General features: G+C 44.7%; 1 protein-coding gene across 1 annotated transcript; it reads right to left on the reverse strand.

The window, feature by feature from the left end:
* col15a1b (collagen, type XV, alpha 1b) lies at positions 1 to 27,187 on the reverse strand. The gene is made up of 44 exons (XM_070845109.1): positions 26,803 to 27,187; positions 22,948 to 23,135; positions 22,337 to 22,546; positions 20,888 to 21,040; positions 18,695 to 18,769; positions 18,277 to 18,375; positions 17,565 to 17,673; positions 16,783 to 16,823; positions 16,484 to 16,666; positions 16,363 to 16,389; positions 16,206 to 16,268; positions 16,014 to 16,091; positions 15,543 to 15,605; positions 15,315 to 15,464; positions 14,774 to 14,935; positions 13,113 to 13,166; positions 12,824 to 12,859; positions 12,515 to 12,652; positions 12,303 to 12,362; positions 11,195 to 11,230; positions 10,985 to 11,026; positions 10,814 to 10,876; positions 9,451 to 9,486; positions 9,084 to 9,167; positions 8,087 to 8,152; positions 7,701 to 7,736; positions 7,267 to 7,329; positions 6,992 to 7,081; positions 6,841 to 6,876; positions 6,641 to 6,694; positions 6,236 to 6,292; positions 5,943 to 6,002; positions 4,871 to 4,915; positions 2,991 to 3,072; positions 2,830 to 2,855; positions 2,575 to 2,673; positions 2,265 to 2,403; positions 2,055 to 2,119; positions 1,734 to 1,865; positions 1,417 to 1,515; positions 1,249 to 1,323; positions 867 to 1,064; positions 435 to 550; positions 1 to 332 (listed from the first exon to the last, which is right to left on the reverse strand). Exons 1-44 carry the CDS (start codon positions 27,185 to 27,187, stop codon positions 110 to 112), a joined length of 4,296 nt encoding a protein of 1,431 aa, XP_070701210.1. The 3' UTR covers positions 1 to 109.

The raw sequence follows: 27,187 nt of genomic DNA on the forward strand, positions 1-27,187 counted from the left end.
TGTGTGTGTTTCCTGTTTCAAATTTAAAATGTATGTGCACCGTGTGGCATTTTCTACTCTGCGCTCTCAGCACGTGTGTTTATGTGAGTAATGTGCCTCCTCTGCCTCCTCAGGTCCTCTTCTGGTGTGTGGTCCCCACGTATGTGTTCTCTATGCACAGCACTATGTAGTGGTTGGAGCAGGAGCGGGTGTGCTGTCCTAACAGTCGTCCCGTCTGCAGCATCGCGGCCTGGCCCGTCACCGCCATGTCGGCCGTCCTCCACGCCTCGCAGTAGTTGGTGGTCAGGCGGATGCCCACCGGGCTGGAGCCGTGCCACACCAGCTTCTCTGGCCTGTGAGGGGGACACACACATTCACACTCAGTTAGTCCAAAAGCATGCAGTTTAGGTTTAGTGTTAGTCACTTTGCTCACACACACGCACTCCGTCGCTCACCATGCTGTGTCAGTCATCACGTTGCGTCCGTCAAAGGAGTAGATGGGTGTGGACGGGTTAAATGTGCCGCCGTTCCCAGAGAAGATGTCCATCCAGCTGGTGAACAACACTTCGCCCTGAGAGGAGAGGAGAGACGGAGCAGACTCATCAGAATCTGTAACTGAGTGTAACTTTAAAGCTGCCTTGAGTTTGATTGTGCTATTGTCTGACTTTGGTGTTTAAAAGGGTTAGTTCAGATCCAGCACAGCGTTTGTGCAACACACAGTAACATTAACAAACCGAGGCAGCGATAGACCAGAGACTCTCATGTTAAATCACTGTTTTTGTCAATGGAGTCTGGCAGCTTTGAAGACAGCCCTACAACGGCTGTTTCTGATTGAACAGGTCGATCTCATTTAAATCCTAAAATTGTAAATGCGAAGGTGTCCTCACCCTGAGATTAACCACGGGCATGTCAGTGCGGTCCACCTTCCTCACGATGGTTGCCAGGTCCTGGAGGTGTGATGACAGGAAGGCCCTGTAGGTGGAGGTTAACCCCATGGAGCGAGCCTGCTGGTAGCACTGGAAGTCTGCCCCCCTGATGCCACGCATATCTCCTTTCAGCGGAGCGTTCAGTGCTACCAGGTGGAGCTGGGAGAGAGAACGGCGCAGAGATAAGGAGAGAATAGACTTGCTCCAAATCTGGCACATTATTAATAGCAGATCCGGTATCGGTCAGGCGTTGCCAGGTCGTTTTCGCTGCTGGAGTTTATGACGTATGTGTGTATGCGTCGGTAGGCATGTGTAAAGGTGTACATATGCTAGTCACACTCACCCCAGGTACAGCGTTGAAGGTCTGTGGTAGTACATTATAGCTGGGCTGATATCCGCGACTGCCCTCTTGGAGCTCCTAATCAACAAAAACATGCATTAGCATGTTGAGCTCGGTGTGTGTGTGTGTGTGTGGGTGGTGTGTGTGTGTGTGGGTGTGGGTGTGCGTCACCTGGCTGTGGACCCTATGTGGTCTGCTCCAGTCTCCAGGTCTGCTGAGGGCCTGAGACGCCGCCGCGGCAGAAGGTCCAGAGTGGATCAACTCTCCGAGCTGAAGGAAGGTGAACACATGCACAGAATCTGGTTAACAGCTGTGATGTCACACTGACGAGCGGCTCAACTACGTCTCAATGAACAGTCGGTCTGCGTGACATATTTGTCTTCATCTTCTATGAGAGTTTTCATATTAAATGTGCATATGCTTGTACATTTATAAATAATTGGAAAGCCCATACATGGAACCACACACACACACACACACACACACACCTGGACCTTGCGCCAGCCGTTGCGAGCTCTGATGTACAGCTCTCCCCCCTTCTCAGACACATAGGCCAGGGTTCCCTCTGCAGCCCGGTTAGTCTCTCTGCTCAGAGCGTGGTTCGTCTTGTAGGTGCTCACCTGAATGTACACAACACCGCAGCGTCAGTGCTGTGCCCTCAGGACACTCTGAGGGGGTTTCTGACGGATAACAGTCATTTTATCTAGTCTGAGAACGTCAGAACATAATTAAATGTTAGTGAGTGCTGTATATTTGTCGAAGACAGCAGATCAGGGGTAAAGAGCTTTGCTCAGGGGCAGGTAACTTACCGGGTTGGCATATCCTGGAGCTCCTGGTGGGCCGGGAGGACCAGGAGGGCCGGGGATGTTGACAGCTAATGATGACACGTCAGAAAAACATTTACCAGATACATCAGCTAGCCTCCTGCGCGCACACGAGGGCTGTAACATTTGGTCTATAACTCTTGAATATAAGCTGAGGTTTCCATCTCTCTCTCGCCTTCACACACACACACATACCTGATCCATATGCAGGTCCCGGGGGCCCAGCAGGGCCAGTGGGCCCTCTGGGACCAGGTCGTCCACTCCCAGGGGGTCCAGGCAGGCCCGGAGAACCAACAGGTCCTTGAGGACCCACGATGGACTCACCTTTGGGACCCTGCAGGAACATTTGAACGGCTAATTCACCTGGTAATTCCTCACGTTTTCATTTTCACTCACTGGTTCAGACAAACTCAGCAGCAGTGAACCACTGACAGTATCAGCATCAGTTACAAATAATTATTCCAGTAGATAAATAATTAAATCTTTTATTATTATTAGAACTCACCACAAGCCCTGACCTCCCAGGCAGCCCTGGAGGACCGGGCAGACCGTTGTCACCCTTTTCTCCTTTCTGACCTGGGTATCCCTGATCGCCTCTAGCACCCTGACAGACAAGCAGACATACAACCACGCACCGTTTGAAGATTCAATCATGAGAATCCAGTTTTACAGAAATAACAGCCCGCTGCTCTTCACAATGCCGGTTTCTCGTGAATCTGTTGGCGTTGTGTGTGACAGTGTGTGACACAACAGTACTCACCACAATTCCATCCGGAAACACGGGCGCTGAGAGGGGAGAAATGACACCACATAAATGATACAAGTCATTTGCCGTTAAGAAAAAAGATTTTCTCAGCACATCAGTGTAACACCCAGGTGTCAGCGGCAGTGAATGAGACAAGTCTGTTGTAAAGGCCTTACCGGGCGTGCCTGGCTCTCCAGGTGCTCCCATATCTCCTTTGTCGCCTTTAGCTCCAGCTGAATCTTTCCCTGTCGCTGACTCCTACACACACACACACACACACACAAATTAACATTAACAGCAGCTTTGTGAAAGCAGGACAAAAGTCAACACTGCTGGACACAAAGGTTGGATTAATGTATTTAGGTCAAACACCTGTAAAGAACATGTTAAGAATGTAGTTATGATTTTTTTTTTTTTAAAAAAGCATTACTGCCAGCTCTGTAAAGACACCTGTTAAACACACAGGATGCATGCTGAGGACAGCAGCAGGGGCAGCCCTGTCTGGGCTGTGGGGGTTAAAATACAGGTGAGGTAGGGAACAGGGTTAAAACAGGTGCTCTAAACGTCAAACAGATCTGGGTTGGTAAAGGACCGCAAATTCGAATTCTCCCTATTTCCTGCTAGGCTACTTCTAACTCAACTTGACACCATGTGCCATTACATCACATCGATAGCTGTCGGGACAAATGATGTCCCTTTGTACAGATGAGTTATATCACCACCCCTCATAACTATATTTGGAGCCACTCCAAAAAAGAGAGAGAGAGCTGGTATAATCCAAGATTAGAAACACTAAAATAACCCACAGATTATTAATACAAAATCATTACATTTACTGTAAATTCTAGGACCACTTCCCTTGTTTGTATAGGAATTAATGAGATTTAAAATGTAGCTTTAAAATGTATAATTCTGCCAGCCATAAAGGATCTTATTAAATTGGATGTGACCTCCTGTGCATGTAATCATCTCAGGGTTGTGATTCCCATGTCATACATCTATGGAGGAGCCCACTGCTACACCTAAAGCCTAAAAAAGGGACATTTGAAGAAAAGAAAGAGCCAAATTCCAATCAGAGTTCTTCCATATGGCGTCCAACAGACCGTCAAGGGTGGATTAGAATATTATAAGGTCAGGTTTTGGCACAACTTAACAATTCTATTTTCACAGCTAGAGCCACTGCAGAGTGTTTGCACGGAGCCCTTCACCTGTTCACTTGATTGGAATTCAGCCAAGCAGAAACCGCAGCATCACCAGAGGACACAGACAGGAGAAACTTCAACCAGAAGGTATGGAAGCAGGACCCACAAACCCAGCACCGCGAGAAAAGACTTAACCCACCTCTATCTACCTGATGAAAGACCGGCCACAGTTTGATACATCTCACCTTAAATACAATCAATCAAAGAAGGAGCTTTTCTTTGAATTAATCAGAAATGGGAAGCTCATCGTAGCCAACATTCCTTTTTTGGATTGATTGAACTGGAAATTGATTTGGCACCAACTCTGATGTACAGTATCAGCCATGTCAATAATTTTCATCCAGCCTCCTCTTCCCTTACGTGACGAGGACAGCAAGGACAGACGAGGCAAGCGGGATTCAGACTCAGACTCCTTTTGACACCTGGAATTAACATTCGTCCTGATCAGATTAGAAAAACAAATCCTAGATGCACAGAAGATCAGACCTGAGTGCATCTTTAATCTACAACTGGGAACTACTAACAATATATTTTAGATATAGACCCAACCATAAATATGTGATTATAAGTAATACTAGTCTCTATACAGGAGGAATGTTAATGCCTGATGAGGACTGGTCCCACAGACATGTAGCCTTTAGACATGTAGGTCATTAGAACAGCAGGAGAGCCAAGACAGAGGAGGGGAGAAATGAAGGGAGGTAAAAGAAGGGGGGAGGGGAGAGATGGGGCTGCTGTTTGTAGCCCCGGACCAGAGAGCTGCCATGCTGCTTACACCCACACACCATCAGAACCACCGGATGATCCGATTTCAAACTGAAACAGACCAATCAGATGGTCCGACTCAGACTTACTCGTCCCATTTTGCAGTGCGGTCTGGGGCGCACCGGAAACACTGTCTTTAAAATTCAAAGAAGAGCAGCGTAATCAGACTGAATAATGAGGGCACATCAACTATTGTCAAAGTCAAGGTTGCAATTTTTCAAAAAGTGATTCAAATCACGGCTTTATAATGATACGTTTCCTGGATTTCTGCCATTCAAATGCATTTCTATGATCTTGTTGTAAGCTAGCAAGCCCAACATACACTACTCACAAAAAGTTAGGGATATTTGACTTTCAGGTGAAATATATGGAAAATGTAAAAAGTGAATGCTACAGTGATATTATATCATGAAAGTAGGGCATTTAAGTAGAAGCATGCAATGGTCATTTCTTCATCTTAAACAATTTATTTGAAGAAAATCTAACAACAGTGGTAGGTATACCACAACAAAACATTTTCAGTGTCTCAATAAATTGGGATGTGGCCAAAGGACGTCCACTCCTCTCCTTTCTGTGACTCTTCCAGTCTCTCTGTATCACTGTTACAACCTCCTGATGACACTCTGTGACCCTCTAAGCTCGGTGAACACCTCCGTCTGAGGACTTCCTGTTTGAAGCCTCCAGTGTTGAGGTGCTGCTGATCAATAGTTAGGTGTCGTCTTGGTCTCATGATGTCAGAATGTGAACAGCATGATGAGGAGGACTGTTTAAATACCAATTCTAACTGAAGCAGGAAATGTATTGGTGGATTCATGGATCAAACCTGTTGTCAAATGTTGCTGTTAAGCTTCTTGTTAGAGAACAGCAACTTGTGCAAAAAGTACTGAAACACTGAACAGTTGGACATGTGCATTCAAAAGTTTAGAGAAGGTCACATTAAGTTCACCTGGAAAGGTTAGAATGCATTTTAGGTTCATCCTGAAATTTCACCTGAAAGCTGAATATCCCTAACTTTTTGTGAGTAGTGTATGTCAGTGTGAAAGTGTTGACTGTTTGTCATCATCATCACCATCACCATCACCATCATCATCATCATTATCCCAGTCCACCAACTGAAAATGGAAAATTAGAGAAACAAAAATCCAACTTAAAAAAACGTACCCCGTTCAGCCCAAGAATTCTCCCTGCAGGTCCAGGTGGGCCCGGAGGACCAGGAGGGCCCTGAGACAGACAGAGAGTGATACAGTGAGTATCGTCACATTAGAGTGAGGGCCTCCGGCCTCGGCTACGAGACGCTCAGACAGTTTCAAAGTGTAGAGAGAACTAACTTCAGGGAAATCTGTTTATATCATTCTGTCGGTATCAGAATATGTCCGTCGCTTTAAATGTTTAAAACGTTACTGATCAGTGCTCTTACAACATGAAAATCACACATCTTTTCCTTTTCCTCTTACCGGTCGGCCAACAGAATCTCCTCTGTCACCTTTCCTCCCAGGCACCCCAGGTCGTCCCTGAAGAAGAGAAGGAATGAAACAGGTTGGTGTTTGGGAAACAAGCGCGAGCCGCTGGCATACTCCAGGTGTGAACAGGTACTGTAACATGTTTCCAAAGGTAGGGACGAAAGGATGATGGTTGTATTCATCACCGTTCTGACTGTCCGATGTTCTGAAGCATCCAGCGTTAAAAAAAACAGCCGTCATCATATTTTAACGGGCTGAGTGTGCAGAAAAGTTACTTTTAAGCAAATGGGAAAAAAATAGATCCGAATAAATGAAGTATTTTTTCACATGGAGTTTTGAGTATCAGTACCTTAGTCGACTCTACCTGTAAATGGGGCCAGTATACCAGGAGGTACTCACCGGGCGGCCAGGGAAGCCGTATTCTCCTTTTTGTCCAGTTGGTCCTATTGGGCCCTGAAATAAACAAACACAGCGATTATATTTCCTCACTGAACAGTTTTCCCCACTGACAGTTCACATCAATGAGAATAAATACATTTGAGAGTTTACCAAAAAAAAAGGGATTCAAAAACTTTATGGATATTAATGTCCGAACTCACCATCAGCCCGGCAGGTCCAGGATACCCACGGTCACCCTGTGAGGTTACAAAGCAGTTCAGCGAAATGTGAGGTGAGGCCATCGGCAGTAATAAACGTGTTCTCAAAGACAGTCTCTGGTTGCAGGTTTAAATGAGTTAACTTGTCTTGTACCTTGAGGCCTTTGATGCCTGGGGGGCCTCTTGGCGCTGATAAGATGGATCCATCAGCAGCAATGGTCACGCCCGGCTCGCCCTTCTCTCCCTGTTAGTGTAAAGGGAAAGAAACATGGGTCAGATGTTAATGGTGGATCATAGTATGGTAATTAAACGGTCATGTGTCTTGCCCACGGACACGTCGCCTGGGGGAGAAATATGTTTGTAGTTTGTGGGGCCTAGAGATGATACATGACATTTGCTGTAATTCACATTATGGGGTCTAGTTCTCACCTTGAGCCCCGTTGGCCCCTGGATACCTTGAGGGCCTATGTCTCCCTTTGGTCCCCTGGGGCCCTGGGGAGGGATGAAAGGGCAGTGAGGCCAATGATAGCATTTTAAAAGACAGGCTGCGAATCTCTCTGAATTCTACAGCTGATATAACATTTTTTTTCCCTTGGTCCTGGATTTACAGAGGGCTAACAATTCTATGCAGTGAGCCTCAAGGGAAGTATCACCACCTGTGGTATAAACATGTGCAACACACTTGCTGTACATACCCCGTTAAGCCCAAAGACATCAGAAGCGAAATTGAGAGAAAAATAAATTGCTTTTAAATATTTGTTGCATCTTTGTCCATAAACTGCAAAATACACATTTGTATAATACATTTCTCTGAATTCACTCAACAGTGCTCAGCATAAGGAGGCGTTGCAAAATGCTCTTACGGGAAATCCAGCTCTGCCGGGCAAGCCTTCAGGGCCCTGTAACACGCAGATGAAACACATGCATACACACACACACACACACACACACACACACACATGCACGCGCAGACATAAGCAAGCAGATCCAAGCAAAAGCAGTAGGGCTGGGTTAGTGATCGTTTCTCAGATCTCACAGCCAGAAATGACATGCTCATACACAGCATCATCAAACGCAACTACAGCCAAAGCACTCCAACTGATGATGCTACAGTAAAGTGTACTGTAGCTGTACTGTCGGTTAAATTACAGTAAAAAGGCTTTTTTTTTGTATTGTATTAAAAATGCAGAGAACGAGGCAGGAAACATCTTTAAAAGACGCTTTGTAGTAACAGCTCAGTTCTACGCACCGTGGGCCCCGGAGGTCCTCTGATCTCCGTTAAGTTGAAGATACCATCTGTAACATTGAGCAGCAGCTGTAGACAGAATATGCAACAGGTAAGTTTAGGCATGGTCAGCATGTTTTTAAGAGATTTGTAAAATCTACTAAATAGGGTTAGAAAATGCCCAAGGTACCTCTGGACGTGACATCAAAGCTCTGGCTTTTTATTGTAGCCTACTCTGTGCGATGTCAATGAAGGAATTACTTACTGTAATCTATCACATTAAAGAAATTGTCTAAAGAATCACTGCGTGTTCACTCACGTGTGTTTTGATGGTTGAGCACAAACAGCTCTGTACACCAATCGCAGTTTGGGGTCGATTTGCTTAAAGGTCTCATATTCTGCTCCTTTTCAAGTTCATGCTAGTATCTGGAGGTCCTACTAAAACAGGTTTACACGGTTTAATATTCATAAAACACATTATTCTTTCATAGGAGACGTGACTGCTGGAGGTGTTGTCAGCCTCTTTCTGAATGCTCCGTTTTAGAAGAACAGAACAATCTGCTGCTTCGCTCTTGCCTTCAACACCTTTGCGTTATAGCGGGAGCTGGAGTTAGTGAGGAAAAAACAACGGCGGACAGCGAGGTGGATTGAGGAGGTTTTCAGTGGGCGGGGACAGTCGGCCTGCTGAAGGGCTGGAGGAGGTCACGTGATCAACAGATCCCCTTATGACATCATAAAGTGAGCCGAAACTAAACTGAGCATTTTCAGACTTATTTGCTGACTGATGAAGCAGGAAAAAGAGATGTTCTCTTCTCACAGTCTGGCAATCTCGATGTTGAAAAGACATTAAAAAGTGCATAATGCATAATATGAGACCTTTAAAAAAAACGAACTCACTAACATAATCTCTCTAAATAACCGATACTAACCCCAAAAGGATTTTGTGAGCCATTATATTCCATCACAAATTCAATACTACCGGCTTTTAAATGGCAGAAAAAACAAGAATTCATGCTCGTACATCGTGCAGATTAATGCCAGGTCCAGGAGGTCCAGGAAGCCCAGGTGGTCCCGGGATACTCTGTCCATCAGAGCCTCGATCACCCTTCAGAACAAAAAGCAGAGAACTTTATTACAATGAAAGTGTAGATGTAGAGCGGGCCATCTGGCTTTGAAGGCAGAGGCAGCACAGCAGAAAACAGGAATAAGAACTACGTGAGGGAAGCTTGTCAAATCTCACAATGAACAGCCCCTTTCACGTTGTCCCATTGTTTTTACATTGACATTTGACATATTGTTATTGCGGAGATATCAATCATAGCCGCTAAACACGCAGCATCAAGAAGGTGGAACAAACTGTGCAGTTACGTTCAGTTCAGCAAGCCTACCTTGGGTCCTGAATTGCCTTTTTCTCCTCTGGCCCCCTGTTTGTTGAGAAAAGAGAGATAAAAGTAGTCAGCGTGTTGCCGATGATTATCTAGAAACCGTATACTGCTTAAGGGTGATATGAAAAAAGAATGTATTTACATTGAATGTCTTTATGACATATGCTGGAACAGGGATATTGTTTGTGAACAGTTTCGTTTTGTAATATGTAACATACAAACCTACCTGTTCAAAGATGGCTCACTAAAGCATTCACAGTGACATCAATAAGAGTTTCACATTTTATAATATATCTGACAGGAAGCATGAGCTGCTGGCTACCAAACTAGAACTTACTCATTTGCTACCTAATTACTGTGTAATTACAGTCATTAAGTGTATTTAGTCATAAATATCATTACTAAAAAACTGAACCACATTCATGCCCACTGTTATTTTCTGTAATAAAAACAAGTCTTTCCCAATTACCGCTAACCATTCTAATGCTAACATGAAGACATTTGACCTATAGTCTATAGGACATTTATACAGGAGTTTATTTAAAACCTTTGAACTGAACTATTTCAACTCTACGAGTGTGCAAACTGTTTCTTGCAGCCAATAACTGCAAGCGTAAAGTTAAAGAATCATCAACAGATACACTACTCACAAAAAGTTAGGGATATTCGGCTTTCAGGTGAAATTTCAGGATGAACCTAAAATGCATTCTAACCTTTCCAGGTGAACTTAATGTGACCTTCTCTAAACTTTTGAATGCACATGTCCAACTGTTCAGTGTTTCAGTACTTTTTGCACAAGTTGCTGTTCTCTAACAAGAAGCTTAACAGCAACATTCACAACAGGTTTGATCCATGAATCGACCAATACATTTCCTGCTTCAGTTAGAATTGGTATTTAAACAGTCCTCCTCATCAAGCTGTTCACATTCTGACATCATGAGACCAAGACGACACCTAACAGTTGATCAGCAGCACCTCGCCATTGCGAGGCTTCAAACAAGAAGTCCTCAGACGGAGGTGTTCACTGAGCTTAGAGGGTCACAGAGTGTCATCAGGAGGTTGTAACAGTGATACAGAGACTGGAAGAGTCACAGAAAGGAGAGGAGTGGACGTCCTTTGGCCACATCCCAATTTATTGAGACACTGAAAATGTTTTGTTTTGTTTTGTTGTTTTGTTAGATTTTCTTTCAATAAATTGTTTAAGATGAATAAAATTACCATTGCATGCTTCTACTTAAATGTCCTACTTTCATGATATAATATCACTGTAGCATTCACTTTTTATTTTACATATATTTCACCTGAAAGTCGAATATCCCTAACTTTTTGTGAGTAGTGTATGTTGATGTGAACACCTCTTACTTACCCTAGCACCTGGTAGTCCAGCAGGACCCTGAAGACCCTCTGGTCCTGGGTCCCCTGGTTCACCCTGCAGTCACACACAGCATAGACGCAGATGCATTCACTGTTGCATTAACAAAGTCTTACACTAAACGAGAGAGAGATCGAAAACGGTGCCATCTCAGAATCAGCTTACCTTAACAGAGAGCCCTGGGGCGCCTGCAGCTCCGTCCTCACCCTGCAGAAAACGTGACAGTGTTTTTTACGACTCAAGAAGGAACAAGAAGAGATCTCGCTACTTGCAGGGAAAACATGCATCCAGTATCATTAGCTGTTCAAAACTGGATACTAGTTGTAGTGTGCAAGCTAAATGTGTTTATTTAATACACTTTCATTAATAGATTACCTTAGGCCCCTGTGGGCCAGGTAGGCCAGGGGGACCCTGAGAAAAAACAAAAGAGAAAACACTTAGGTCAGGCCCCACCATATCTTAAAGATCTTATAGTACCGTACTACCCCACTAGAGCACTGCGCTCCCAGAATGCAGGTCTACTGGTGGTTCCTAAAGTCTCCAAAAGTAGTTCAGGAGGCAGAGCTTTCAGCTATCAGGCTCCTCTCCTGTGGAATCTCCTTCCAGTTTGAGTTCAGGGGGCAGACACCCTCTCTACATTTAAGAGTAGACTAAAAACCTTCCTTTTTGACAAAGCATATATTTAAGGGCTGGATCAGGCCTTAGACCAGCCCCTAGTTATGCTGCTATAGGCTCAGACTGCCGGGGGACTCCTATGGTGCACTGAGCTCCTCTATTCTCTCTCCTCCTCTTCCTCTCCATCGTTATGTCTCATGTCAGTCAAATGTCTGCCTCTAACTTGCTATCTTCCCCGGAGCGTTTCTGTGCTTTCTCATCTCTCAGGTTCCTGTGGATCCTGTGGATCCTGGTCCTGGCCCTGGCCCTGCTGATGTGGTTCTCTGGTTCCTGTGGGTCCTGGTCCCGGTCCCGCTGATGTGGTTCTCTGGTTCCTGTGGATCCTGGTCCTGGTTCTGCTGATGTGGTTCCCTGGTTCCTATGGATCCTGGTCCTGGCCCCGCTGATGTGGTTCTCCACCAGCCAATGGATGTGCGTCTGTCCAAGGCTACAGCCTGTCCGTCCTTGGGAGCTGGATCTCTCCTTCACTGTGGTGCTCCCAGAGGTTTCTCTTTTCCCACTGGGTTTTTTGAGTTTTTCCTTCCCGAAGAAGGAGGGTCATAAAGGGCAAGTGATGCCTCGGACTGATCCACCGGACTGATCCATTGGCCTCATCGACTGCTGGACTCTTTATTAGATTGTTTGTTCGCTTACACTTGTTTATTTGAGTGAACTTTGTAAAGCACTATGAGACACTCTGTTGTGATATTGGGCTATACAAATAAAATTGAATTGAATTGAATTGAATTGAACTTAGTGTACATGCAACAATATGCAAAGTTTACAGAAAGACACACACACACACACACACACTCACACTCACACTAACCTGTGGGGCTCTGACTCCTGCTCCAATGAGCAAGTCACTCTTCCCAGACCCCTCCATATCCTGAAAAGACATCGATACCTTGTAGACTCACATGATCAGGAAGACGTCAAATGAACCTGTTGTTTGCTTCTCGGATTATTCATTCAAAAAAAGGTCTATCAACTGCTGTGATGTGTGTGTCTGTGTAGATCTTTGGTAGGAAATGGGGTCACCTCTACAAAGAATTTGGTCCCTGGAGGTCCGGGGGGGCCAGGGGGACCTGATGGGCCTCTCTTCCCCTGGGGACCAGGAGGCCCTGCTGGCCCTGCTGCCCCTGAGGACCCCGTCGTACCCACAGTCCCACATTCGCCCTGCGGAGATGAAGAGAAACGTGAAACTCCTATTAGCAAAAAAAAAGCACTGATTTGTCCTTCTTCCTCATTGAAAACACCCAGGAATGTCTTTATTTATGGGATACAATATAAATACACACTAGTATGTAGTGTTTTTTTCGGCTTACTCTGTGCTGAGTAGTACATTACCTTTGGTCCAACCGGCCCAGGCAACCCTTGTTCACCCTAAGGATGTAAAGAAGGAAGGAGGAATGAGAGCACTACATGATTATGTTTAGCAGTGGTGGAGACATAGACAGCATGAGATCAGTATTCATAGACATAAAAATGTGGACATGAAATCAGATTAGATGTGTACAATATAGAACATTGTCAGAAAATTTGTCCAGTAGTGCCCAAATGTCAAAGGTCATTCAAGAACTGTCTGGCAAATTGATGAGCAGATATAGTTCCACTTTCTCTCGTTCCTTGATCGTACCTTCTCTCCCACAGCTCCTGGTTGACCTGAAGCCCCATCTCGTCCTGCTGGACCCTGGACACACAAATACAGACAGACAGACAGACAGACAGACAGACAGACAGACAGACGTAGAAAGGGACAATTACAACAGTAATAAGTCACAGACAATGTGCTAGCATAGGAAAACAAAGCAATGTGATGCTGTTTGTTGACCCTTCAGCCATTCCAACAGGGACCAACGCCGGTTCCAAAGGTGACACTTTAAAGGAATACTCCATTTTTTTGGCCGTTACTCGGTTTCCTCAAGTGATAAGAGCCACCATGAGATTGTTAGCCTCAGTCCATCATGCTCGCACTTTAGTATAGACAGCTGAGCGGTTGTTGACCAACTTTATTGTTGTGTCACATATTCATTTTCATTTAACCAACTGACAGATACAGAACCATGATATCATTTCATTTAGAGATGGAGACCATCCTGACATTCAGCTAAAATGCAGCACGAGGCAGTGGAGGAAACAACCTCAGGGCAGGGATAGTTCTTCTCATCACTTAACAGGAGCCTTGAAATAAAAAAAATAAAAAATCAGTGTATTCCTTTAAGTAAGCAGCATCAGACTAAAGTACAGCAATGTTTCTGTACAACTGTTTTGTACACACTGAAAACATAGTGTACCAGACGTTCCAGTAAAACACTGAATTCCAAGGCACACTGAATTATTGACTTTTGACTAATGGCTCATAGATAACTGGCTCCTAAAGGTCATTACGTATATACTTCCAGCAGGGCAGAAGGATGGTAACATTGTTCGATCCGCCTGTTGATCCTTTGAGCACTTTAATCCAATGCAGGATCTCTTGACAGCCACAGACCAACCGTTTTCTATTCATGTATCATTATGCTGTTTGAAACAAACACACATCACCTTCGTACAGTGAGGCAGTCGGAAGGAGCCTGGTAGTCTTGTCATAGCTGGAAAACACCAAGTCTGAGCACATCAGTATGCCTTGGGACTTTGCATTGACTGAGAACAGGCAATAATCAGGAGTACACGAAAAGAAAAAAAAAAGAAAAATCAGACTGGTCAAAAGGCAGATCCTTTACCATGCTTGATGAAAAAAGCAAACTGGAGTTTTGAGGTCAGTTTCATTCAGTTCATCGGCTGTGAAACAGAAGCTTCATGCTGAAATGTTTCACTTGGTTAATGACAACATTTCAACTGAAAGTCAATGAACCAAACTGACAAAATTCCAAGCAGGTCAGCAGTGTAAGTGTAAGCAGTATCATCGGCTGCTGGGGCGGGCAGGTGTGTGTGTGTGTGGGGGGGGTTTATCAAGGGGGCAACCTGCCACACACACACACACACACACATTCACATACACACAAAGCCCTTCAACCAGCTGGGTAAAAACAATTTCAGTTTAGCTGCTGCCAGCCAGCAGTTAAAACCAACATGGTAGGAGATGATGTACAGTCATCAGCCTGACTACTGGGGCAGAGAGCTAAAATTAGTATGGATTACCAATTTGGCACATAATAAATGCACAACTGATGTAAATTAAGACTCAGATTAACATTTATACTGTTTAATACTGTGCCTTCCTCAGTACTCAGGCTTCTGGCTGTAGCTCTGCCTTTCATTGTTTGCTGGTTTACCGAGCAAACCGGGACAAAATACCTCGCCTGAACCCCAAGCAGACCCAAAGTCAAGCCCAGAACCAGACGCAAAACTGGATTCAGAACTGAACCCAGAACTGAAACCATAGCCAAGGCCAGAGGAGAACTCTGAGCTCGAACCTGAACCATCAGGCCCAGAACCACTAAACCAATCCTCAACCATCTGAAACAGAGCGCAGAGGAGGGGTGACGGGTGGGAACAGGTACAGGGAGGGTAAGAGACAGACTGGTCATTGGCCATGACACACAAATATTGATCGCTACAACATGATTTAAGTGGAAACACAAACTGAAGGTGAATTTAACAAACAGAATGTATAATTAAAAGGTGGAATAGAAGAAAGTGCTGAAGACAGAAAGGCAAAGTTCTCATTCATAAATAATGGAAACATGACATTTAAAGAATTCATTTATAAAACAATACCTCTGGAGCGTTACATGGATAAACATTTGCAAAGAAATAATCTCACAGGTCTGCAGATATTACTTATATTGAACTAAATTTAATTTGCTACAGTATGTCGGTCATCTGGGCGACTCACCGGTAGTCCAGGTCTGCCCTCCAACCCGTCTGTGCCTGGGGCACCGGGTGGTCCGGCATGGCCCGGAGAGACGCCCTCATCTGTGTCAGGAGACAGGAAGGGTGCAGGGGGGCCAGGAGGTCCTGGGGGCCCTGGTAGACCAGGAGGACCCTGGAGGACAGACAGGTTTTATTGTTATTTTCTGTATGTAACCCATCAGACCGTCTGTCTCTGTGGTCTTTCTCTTACCCTGATGAGCTCAGTGTCGCTGTCCAGGTCTTCAAATCCAGACCCCAGAGCATCAGCTCCATACTGCACAAGATATATTTGCACAAGATGTTTCTATTTGCACAAGATATTTCTATTTCTTTTTATTTTTTATACTGTATACTAGTCTTATGTTATATTATTCGATTTTAGATTGTACATATTTGATATTTTCATATAATGCTTCCTTTTTTACTATTGTTGTTGTGCCTTAAGTGTTGGTTGTCTGTGGGGTGTCTGTCTGTACTGCTGCCGTGACAAAGTAATTTCCTGTGGAGGATCAATAAAGGGACTATACTATACTATACTGTAGCACACACACACACACATACACACACACAGTCTGACACACACTCGGAGATGCTTCACTTCGGCTGCCTTAGCTGACACACACACACAAAATATGCTCGATACCATATGCACACGAACAGAAACACACAGAGTAATACTCACGGGTACACTGCGTGATCTGGGGGGTCCAGGGGGCCCAGGGAGGCCAGGAGGGCCTGGCAAACCAACTCCTGAGTCTCCCTGTAGGAAGGACAGGCAAGGGGAAGAGGATGGGAGGAAAGGATCTGTCTTTTACAGTGGATTTGGTAACACGCAATTAAAGTGATTTCGAATGAAGAGTCTGAAGAGCCGTACCTTGTCTCCTTTACCTCCAACTTCTCCTTTCAGACCTGGAAATCCCTGAGCTCCCTTCTGACCCTGGGCGTAAAAACACAGTTCATTTGTTACAGTTAGTGATGTAAAGCAGAGCGAGAAAGAGAGAGAGGAAGAGCTGAAGAGATAAACAACTTACTGGATCTCCTTTCTCGCCCTTACTGCCCTGTGGAGCGAGGAGAGGAGGATTTAGGATTAGTACTAAATCGTATGAACTAAGAGGTTCATATACACACACATCTACTCTTTGGCACACACACCTGCCGTCCCTCTCTCCCTGGCGGTCCTGAGGATCCAGGGTTTCCCGGTGGCCCCTGAGTCCCTCTCGGTCCAGGCTGAGCTTGTCCGGGTAGATGGGTGGTGCCTGGGGGACCAGGTGGGCCAGGTGGGCCTCTGGGTCCAGGATCTCCACGCTCTCCTTTGGACCCATCGCTGACATGACCCTGTTAATTTAAACCAAAGGCTCCAATGATTTGCATGCGTATAATGAAGAGACATATCAAAGTATGGCATAACGTTTTGGGCAACACTGATGGTAAGATAAGTTGTCTGAACTTACCTCCCTCATTCTCTCCCCTGGCTCCTCTGTCCGGTGTGGCCCTGTACACAGGATATGACATCATCAACACGTCTGACCAATCAGATTCTGGCCGCACTGTAACTCTGTTACTTGTATAACAGATGACAAACTGAAAAGACTTTATATAGGTCTCTATTATGTCATGTACCAAACACCACCTAGAAATATATAGAAATCCTCAGGAGATCTTTGATGAGTCATCATCAGCATTACACTGACGTGACTAAAGAGAAGAGGGGCTGACTCCTCATCAGCTGTTCTATACTTTAAGACAATCCACATTCATAGCAGCCAGCAACAGGAAGCACAGGGTTTTGAGCCTCCCAATAGATAGATAGGTAACGTTTTGGTCTTCATCTTCTCTGACCCTTGGACCCTTGACCTCTCCTTAAGCTCTTTCTCCCAGTGACATCCCGTTGTTATTTAGAGATGCATTATTCATTTCTCAGAGCACAGGGTCACAGGAGCAGACTGAGCTCTGTTAGAATAAACCTTTTATAACAGGATTTCTATGTATTCAGTTTCACTACGACCTACACATTGTCATACTGTATACAAGACAGTTAGCTTTAGGCCACCTCTGCCTCTGTGGAAGCAGCCAGAATCCACATCAGATGCACGTCTTCAGTATAAATTGTTCTTTGCAATGATTCCACTGAATCTGTTTCCAGATTGATAACATCTTAATCACAGAGGTTCAGTTTCCTACTAGAGTCAGACACAGAAAAAAAACAGTGCTGCACATCGAGGTTCATTCTGACCTCTTATCAGCATTTCTTCAGTGGCCTCCGTTGGGGTCTGGTGACCGGAGTACTCATCGAGCTCCACCTCCGGAGCCTCAGTGGGTGGAGCTCTGACTGGAACACTGTCCTCCTCCTCCTCAAAGAAACGAGAAAGGAGATTAGTTGGTCAGTGGGTCACCCGAATGAAAACAGTTCTTCCCGAGAGAGAGTTTGCTTAGCAGGTAGACAGAGATCCTGACACCCACAGCAAGGATGAGAACAGTTATCCCGCTTCTGAAGGACAGTTTCCTTTGAAGCTTCAAAGTCAGTGTTTATTATGGGATGTTTGGGGTCAGACTGACTTCTTGAATGAAAGCTGGAAGAAACACACACTCGCGCACAAAGAGTGCTGCTGATAACGGGAGGACCGGGGCTGTGTGCCATACACAGCAGCAGGCACGATCAGCTGACCCACACACACACATCCAGATATCCTCACAGATTAAACACTAGACTTCGTTCTCGGGATGAGCATCTTTTTTCAAATGGCTTTAGCACATTTAGAGCATCTTTTTCAGATCTCGTCACCTTCTTTGAGTCGGCCCTTTGACTATTTTCGAGCTGTTTTACACTCATATGGAAACAAAAATATGAAATATTTCATGTTTTATGTTTGCTTTGATGTAAGAATGCATCCAACCCAAACATGATGCCGCCTGTGAGCACCTCTGAGAGGTATATTTCAGCCTACCCGTGCTGTGCCATGTTTTCTCGCTTGGCTGCTCTTCATCATTTCCTCATCTGTCTCTCTGTCATCCAGAGCATCATCTCCGCTGGTGTATCCCGAGGCCTGAAATCAAACATCACATTAGGAGTTAGTTTGAGAAAACAAGCTTATAGCAAAATATGATTATAATTCAGTGTTAGATGTTATCTCCTGAAATGCTGTTGGAAGCAGAATGATGATATAATATATAAAGAACTTCTTACGTCACTTACAGGGGGGCAAGAAAAAGCAAAATGTGGTCAGGTTACTACAGTTCACTCTTTTGGCCACTAGGGAGTGCTGTTGGTTCACATGGATGTCAGAACTGTCACCGGCAGAAACTCTGCTTTAAATAGTGGGTTTTCAATCATCTCGTCTGCGTTTGTGTGTGTGTGTTTCTCACATAAGGATCATCGTCTTCACACTGGTCCTCTGCTGCTCTGGGGTCACCTTTTATCACCAGCTGCTGAATGGATCCCTGAAGAGAGACAGAGAGACAGTTTTTAGCCACTAGTTTTTATAATCAGCTGCTTTCTTTCAAGCAAAAATTCAAAGGTTCCCAAAAGCAAAAAATTGCTGCTTTTTTGCATCATAATAAATGAGGTGACAGTGGGCTCTAGGATATTGTGATGGACTGTGATTTGTTGGAGTGTTTTATAGGCAAAATGCTTAATTGATTAACTGATTGATCGTGGAAATAATGAGCAGATGAATGAATCAGTAGCATAACCGATTGTTAAATGCAGCCCTTATCCAAATACCCTCACTGGTGCACAGGTATAACACCTCAGGTATGAATGTGTACTGCACTGTAGATAAAGTACACATACAAACCAGTTTTGATTCTCAAATACATTCTGATGGTAATATTTCAGTACTTTCACTTGAGTGTGATTTTTGAATGCAGAGCACGCACTTATAATGGAGTATTTTCACTCTGTTATGTTGCTATGATCTGAATACTTCTTCCACCACTGGAAACCTGGATAAGGTTTCGCTAAACTGGGATAAGAGCCGGTCCAGGTTTTGGTGTGCAAACACATAACCAGGATACTCCAAAACCCCGATCTTAACCAGGACACTAAGTGCTCATACAAACACATTCAATATGACATACAGGCCAAAGTCAACCAGGACTTTTAATTTAACTGAAATAAAACATAGTGATCACATATTACTACCACAAGCTACACTTTGATGTTCAGAAGAAGTTATTTTCTGACTTTTTAAATCAATATACTTTCCATCAACCATGGTCATGTCTACATCCACTTCATTTTTCTCTATAAATCTGCATGATTTTCAAACCAGAACATCATGTTTCGGGTTCTTTTCTTATTATATTGGTCAACCATACACTAAAAGCATTTTTTAAAAGAAAATGTTGGCTTTTCTTTTAAAGTCACTTTGCCTTCATGTTACTAAAAATTTTGCTGTTTTCGGCTTCTCAAGGGGGCAGAAAAAGTCTGCTCCAAACCCCTGCTCTAAAGTGTGACTGACTGTTTGTAGAGAGAGAGAAAAGGGCTGAAACACAGAGGAGCACCACTCACACAATGAAGTATAGTCCACTTGCTGATGTCACCATAGAAACGGGATTTCACACACACATTACAACTCACTGCGTAGTAGTAATACTGCTGGTTTATACAGTTCTATTGGAACGTAGAATAATAAAATGTAAAGTCATTTACAACTATCACACACTGAAAGGGGCCCATGCCATGACTGCTCTCCTTTGAGGCCAGAGACAACAAACCAAGCGCGCATGCACACACACACACACACACACACGCACACACACACACACACACACAGTGTGACCCAGATATTTCAGACTGGACACGACTGCTGCCGATCGTGAATATATTCTGTTGTCATGCTTCAGATAACCCGTTCAAAAAGTCAGGCTACACTGAGCAAAGCAGAAGAGCCACTCGCCATGGCAACAACAAGTGACCAGCGGCTCCTAACTGTGAGCGTCGATGAAGTGATCTCCTGTAGTAATGTCAGTGTGAAGAGAGATGCAGGAGCTGCCACTGTACACACTCCAAGGCCTTGATCTGACCACAACTGAGCCGTGTTGACATCTCTGACTTCCTCATCTGCCATCGGCTCACTCCCCCGTCCTCTCCTCCCTTTCGCCTCTCACCCATCTCCCTTCCCTCTTCACCATCCTTATTCTTTCCTCCCCTCGTCCTTTCTCTCCGTCTCTGATCTTCTTAAAGTTTTGTCCAGTGAAGTCTGTAACAGGCCAGCTCAGGAAGTATACTAGAGGTGGTCGTGACATTTGAACCTCTTTTGTGCAAACATTTGGTCAAAACATGAATTCCTTCAACAGACTGAATGCTGGGAAGTTTCCAGAGGGGGACAGACTGAGGGCAGACATCATTTCAGTTCTTTTACATGTTAATGAGAGGCCAGAACACACAAGCGTACACCTACACACACACACACACACACACACGTGATCCTGCACTGCACACACAAACTGCATGCTGATGCCGGTCTCATTCTTTCTGTCTCTCTTACTCGTCCTCCACACGATACCGAGACACTCACAGACACCAACTTACATTTACAGGATTTCGTCACTTACCACAAACTTATCAAGCCCCGTGCTTCCTGCATTAGCTACGAAAATGCCTGAGTTGTGTGAGAAGCTGAGTCTTTCCGCCCTCCGATGGAAAACAGACCTCTCGGCCTCCCCGCAGTCCATGTAGAGACGCACCTCGCCGTGCTCCACCACCACCTGACACACAGATCAAACGCACCCCTTTAATAAAATTGTTCGTTAAGGAATTTTCCCCTGTTGTCAATAAAAGAGCCTTTCCCCTACATTTTTACAAAAAAAAAATGGATGCAAAGATTTAAGTTGATTAGATGCCTTTATTCAGGTACATTAATTCACTTTTCTCTTTCCTGGTATGATGCAGGTCAGCTGATCAACACACCTCTGTGATCAAGACAATGCTCCGGTCACACTATCACGTGTGCCATTGTGCAGCTGTGGCATCTTGTTAAATAAATAAAACACACATAAGATGTCTGCCATTTGAGAGAATTGTGATGAATGTAAGAAATACCAGAAGCTGCTTTTTGCACAATCTTTTCATCCTGTAACTGACACAGTAATGTTTCTCATATTCTAATAATAACTTCATGTTATGTGATACTTTATGGCTGCAATTGTTACAGTCAGCTGCAGCAGTTAGAGGACAATACTGTATTTTGAGTCACGTTAAGGGACACCTCACTCCCTTTTTTAGGCACGAGTTCCTCATAATAACAATGAATGTTTACCAGCGTGTAAGGTGAATGTGTGTATGTGATCAGGAAACTATTTGTAATACGGTGTGTTTGTGTGTTTGTGAAGTAATGACGTTACCTAACGGAGATTAAGACAGCGCTATTAACCTCGTCGTCTGTGCGACAGCGGTACCTGGCGGCTGTGGAGAAACTGTTCGACTAGTGTGTGGGCTCTTCTGTATTCATGTTGGCTGACATGTCTGCACTATATAAGGAACGTCAACACAAGTGAGATTCCTGCTTTGATGTACATTTTCTATGATAATATCGCACTATAATCTGATGATGATGTATGTCGGTTCAGAAGACATTCAACAGGAGCATCGTGCACATTATGACATTCTTACTGGCATTTGTATTCATTGTATATAGTTATCTAAAGAAAGCATGTGCCTGTTCATCTTTCACTCAAATACTCGATTTTCAGGGCTACACAACATGTTTTAATATTCACTATTAGAGCCAATACAGCACCTGAGTTCTCAGTGCATATAGCATAGCATATAAACAAGTTTTAACCTTTTTTCTTTTGACAAAATATGCAAAACTGCAGCAGGCTTACATGTTACATTTCAATAAAATGTAAAAAAAAAAAAAAAAAAGGTTCCTGATTTACGTTTACAGTAAGAAATATCTGATCAATAAGCTCAAGAATCTGACAAAGCATTTGACGCCAACTTTAGATACATCTCAGTTTACTCAAGGGTTCAGTATAACATGTACGGTGTACAATGCTCACCGTGAATCGTGCCCACTGGCCGGTCATATCCGGGACACTGAAGGCAGCAGCTTTGTGGCTGTGGGAGGCTTGCTCTCCGTCAGTGTAGTACAGCAAGATGCTCTGGAGGCCCCCGCGCACCGGAGTGAGGGCCAAACCCAACTCCACCAGCTTCTGACGGGCGTCTGTGATGGCGAAGAGCACGCCTCCTTTTCGAGTGTCTGGACGCACCTGGAGTAGGAGTAGACAGAAGATATCAGAGGTCCCATTATATGAACATTACAGTCATACCATGAAGACCATGAATGCAGTAATGTACCGATGTTCCACTTCAAATGGAATGGGAATCATAGAATATATGTGCAAGTCTAAAGCATTAATCATAGTTTCAAGCAAGGAGATAAAAGACAAACTCTGAGACAAACTCAAAATTCCACACGGTGGTGATATAACATGACCTTAGATGGACATAAAGCTTGTTGTCTTACGTAGAATAAAGGTCATGCAATAAACAATACTTTACAGTATACATACGGTACATACAGTATAGTTTGAATTTGATGGTGTCTCTTGGCCAGTGCATTTAAAGCCGCAGTGACCCCTTTAAAAACCAGAATGACGGCGTGCGTTACCGTGGCGATGATGGCAAAGTCCCTGTAGAATGACCCTGGCACAAAGGTCTTGGTGAGGCGGCCGATGTTGGCGTCAGGCCCAAAGTTGTAAGCTGGAAAGCCCTCATAGCCAGGAGTGAAGGAGACGGAGGGAGGGAGGGGGACGCCAATTAACTCCATCAGGTCGAGGTGACCCCCGGAGCCTCGCTCTGACAGGGAGAGAGACGGTGTAAAAATGTGTAAATGGAAACAAAGAAGGAGCAACAGGTGGATTACGCCCACCTCTGGGTGAACCCTGCTACGCGGCTCACAGTTGCTGTTCTGGCAGATGTCCGAACCCCCATTAAACCTGCCTCCCTTTGTTTGTTACCTGTGTGTTGCTGGTTCACACAACACATTAGAGTAAAGCAGGAGAGGTACCACGATCATCCTGACATGGCTTTAATTTGACTTGATGTGATCCAGACTCACTGCCCATGCCTCGCTGCTCTGCCTCGCACAGGCATAATCCTCCAAAACAGAAATGCACACACAACGGCTGGTAATTAGAGTATTTAGTGCGTATGTGAAGAGATGGCTTCACATTCCCTTGACTCCCCCCGCTATGGAGCCTGTCTCCCGTAGCGACAAACTCTCACCTCAGCATTCCAGCCAGGCTCACCCCTGCTACCTATATCTCTGTCAGACACACACACGCGCGCGCGCACACACACACAGATAGATAGAAACACATTTGCATATACAGCACACACATCAAACACACATTTCACCCACACACACACACACACAGAAACCCCCCCAGACAAGACCAGACAGGCCAACATCTAGGGGTCTCTAATTGATCCGCCTGACCAACTGGAAACATACCTGATTAGAGGGTTTAAGGAGTGTGTGTGTGTGTGTGCCCTCGTATTACACACTTAATGGGGCCAGAAAACTGGGAGAACACCCACAGTTTGGGGCCCACAGTGTTTTGAGGGGCCACTTGGATGAACCCCACTGGGAGAGCAACGTTTTTCTGAACTTTGTTGTTGTTGTTGACAAAACTTAAAGTGTCAAAATATTTGTTTGGTGATGGTTAAGGTCAGGGGAAGGGTCGGGGATAGGTTAGTGTTTAGTAGCTGCAGTATTCATTGTGGCTATGGTAAGTCCCCATAAATATAGCGAAACATACTTGCATGTATATGTGTGTGTGTGTGTGTGTGTGTGTGTGTGTGTGTGCTTCTGTGTACCACTCACTCCACTACAAGTGGGGCTGTGCACATTTACACATTTATTGCTGCAAACACAGGTGGTGAGGTGGGCATTCAAAGTGAACACACACACACACACACACACACACACACACACACACACACACACACACGCACACACACCAAAGGCTGCACACCTCCAGTCCAGATGTGAAGTCAGAAGTGCTCTGTAATGACTGAGAGGAACAGAGCTGTCCCGTATCCTGCAGAGATACGGGACAATATTACTGTTGTATGAACTGTATGTGTATAGATATAAACTACATGAGAGACAGTTGATCAAAACTGAGGAAGGGAAATGTAGTTCTAGCTGTGTCTATCTCACCAGCGAACTGGAACTGGATTTTGCCATCTTGGTTTAATAGTGTGTGGTTGATTGTCTGGGTTTGTTTTCAGCTGTTTAATTCCAGCATGCAGTTTTCTTTCTTTTCTTGGCATAAAATGTTTTATATATTGGGGATAATGTGAATTATTGCCAAACGAACCCTGAGGGTGTAAAGCAGGACTGGTCAGGCCTTGAATAATCCTGAAAGTCATTTTCAATGTCATTTAATATTTTTTTTCTGTCCACTAGTGTCCAGGTGTCCAGAAAGACAACTGTAGATGAACGCTAACGTTGCTTTGCGTCTGATGGGCGTTTAAATGGGTGACTGTTGGCTAACAGCCATATCACTTTGTAAGATGTTAATAATGTGTCAGTGTTGCATTTTGATCTTGTGTCACTGCCCCAGAGTGGCTGAAAAAGTAGTTGAAGCTTTAAGTAACAGAATAAAAATACCAACATGTCAGAAAGCTTAACGAGATTCAGAATTTTACTCTGACGCTAAAAGTACAAAGTCATTCTTTAGTAAAATGTAATGAAAGTAAAAGCACACAGGTAACCTACTGTCAGTAAAACATACAATATTTCCCTACGAAATGAGGTGGAGTAGAAGTATAAGGTTGCATATAATGAAAATGCTCAAGTAAAGTACAATACTTCAAAACTGTAGATAAGTACAGTACTTGGGTAAATGTTTACTTTTCAACACACACACACACACACACACACACACACACACACACACATGCACACACACATTTAGGCCTACACATGTGAGTAACAAGGGCAGGAAGGTCTGTGGTAAAATCCCATTCTAATGACATCATGTGATACGGATTTAAGAGCAGGTACTTCAACAACATTTTGATTATACTAATGACAGATTTTGTCTTAAACAAATATCTTAGACCAAATACTATACATTCTATTCTGATTATGTATTAGTTACTAAAGTGACATTCCTGTGAAGAGATGCCAACACTACGCCTATAGATGCTTCATTCAATGACTTGCTGTACTGTAAATGAGACAGCTGGGCTTCAAACCATTCAGCCAGTCGTAACGTATTCACGTCTTCAGTCAAACACCAAATCAAAGTCTGCCAGACATCTAATCACCCTCACCCCCTCCTCCTGAACCTAATCCTCGTCATGTTGGCCTCATGGGTGCTTGATCAGCTTGTGGAGACTTATAAAACCAATATTAACAACCCTGCTCGCAGTGCCACACATAACCTTTTAAACCTACCTTGACCCTGCTGTGCCACACACAGGCTCCCCGCCGCTTGGCCCGCTCGCTCTAGATTTGTCAGACTCCGAAAGGTTTAATGCAGGACACATCAGGGTACAACTGTGTCACATAGCAGCGCGCCACAGAAAAACAACTAGGGCTTCTGCTGTGATTCTTGAGATGCACTAGGACACGACATTTATGGTACTAGGACCAGGTCCAGGATAGTGCCAGTAAGAGACCTGAACCACCAGCCGACCTACTGGACCAACGGCTGATGTGGTGGATCAAAAGGATGCTAGAGGTAAAAGATGTTTGTCAGTTATCACCTGACTGTGACGTTTTAGTGTTCCAGAGGTCACCGTTTTTGGTTACTCAGCTCTTCTGTCTTCATTCCCTCCCACCGCTCTCATTAAGCTTGTTTCCAGCAGCAGCAAGCAAGTTTTTAATCAAACAGCTCCAGTAAACCCACAGTGCTCGTGCTGCCCGGCACCAAAAACGGCAGGCCGGTTGAACATAGTGGAGCGTTTAGCAGCCGAAGAGCCACACGTGTTCCCCTCATGTTTTGGTGGAGACCAAAACATGAGCTAAAAGGAGGGTGAATACTGGAATTACATTGGTCAGGCTGTCGCATGCACAACTCCAAATCAATGCTAATGTCGCTCTATGTTTGCCGTGTGTTCAAACAGGCAAGTGTTTGCTATAGCATGTTCATTATATCAACTTTACACAACTGACACACAAATGAGTCTGTTTTTTTTCCTTTCATCAATCTTACTGGATAGTTTGCAGCAGAGAATATCACCTTTTGGTTTAACTGCTGCCATCCCACAGATAAACTATACATGAGGGGTGCTGTGTAGACATTGTTTCTCTTTTAAGGGTCACAAGCCAAAAAGGTTCGAAACTACTGGTCTAACCGCTTTGGCGCTCTAACCTCACTTATCTGCAATAATGCTAAATATGAAGCAAACGCAACCCACTCTGAGCTGGAACTCTGCCAATCAGAGAGTGCAGAGTGTTTGGGGAGTTTTCAGTGCCCCTTCTCTTCAACGTCCCTCTAACACTCACCACTCTTCCAGCGTTTCAGTGCTTTCCTTTGGGCCTTTTGCCTGCTGCCTCCACCTGCCTTCTCCTCTGGAGGTAAGGTCCCAGGTTCTGCCGTGCTGTGCCCAAACACTGGCACTCCTGGGCTGGGTGTAGGGGCCAGCACTGACCCCTCCATCTGAGCGCTATCCTCCAGGGCTTTCTCCGTCACCCCGTCCTCCGTTACCACCACCCACTCCGTTGTCCCCGGGGTGTCAGAAAGGCCCAGGGAGGTGATGGAGGGAGGAACGGAGGAAGGAGAGGAGCCGGTCCCAGCTTTAGGATTTGCCCAGATGAAACTCCACCACTGCGCTCGGACAGGAGAGGAGAAGAAGAAGAAGAGAGCAAGAGGAAGGCGAAGGGCTCCCAT

This window comes from Pempheris klunzingeri, chromosome 15 (genome assembly GCF_042242105.1).
Source record: "Pempheris klunzingeri isolate RE-2024b chromosome 15, fPemKlu1.hap1, whole genome shotgun sequence".
In the NCBI taxonomy this organism is placed as follows: Eukaryota; Metazoa; Chordata; class Actinopteri; order Acropomatiformes; family Pempheridae; genus Pempheris; species Pempheris klunzingeri.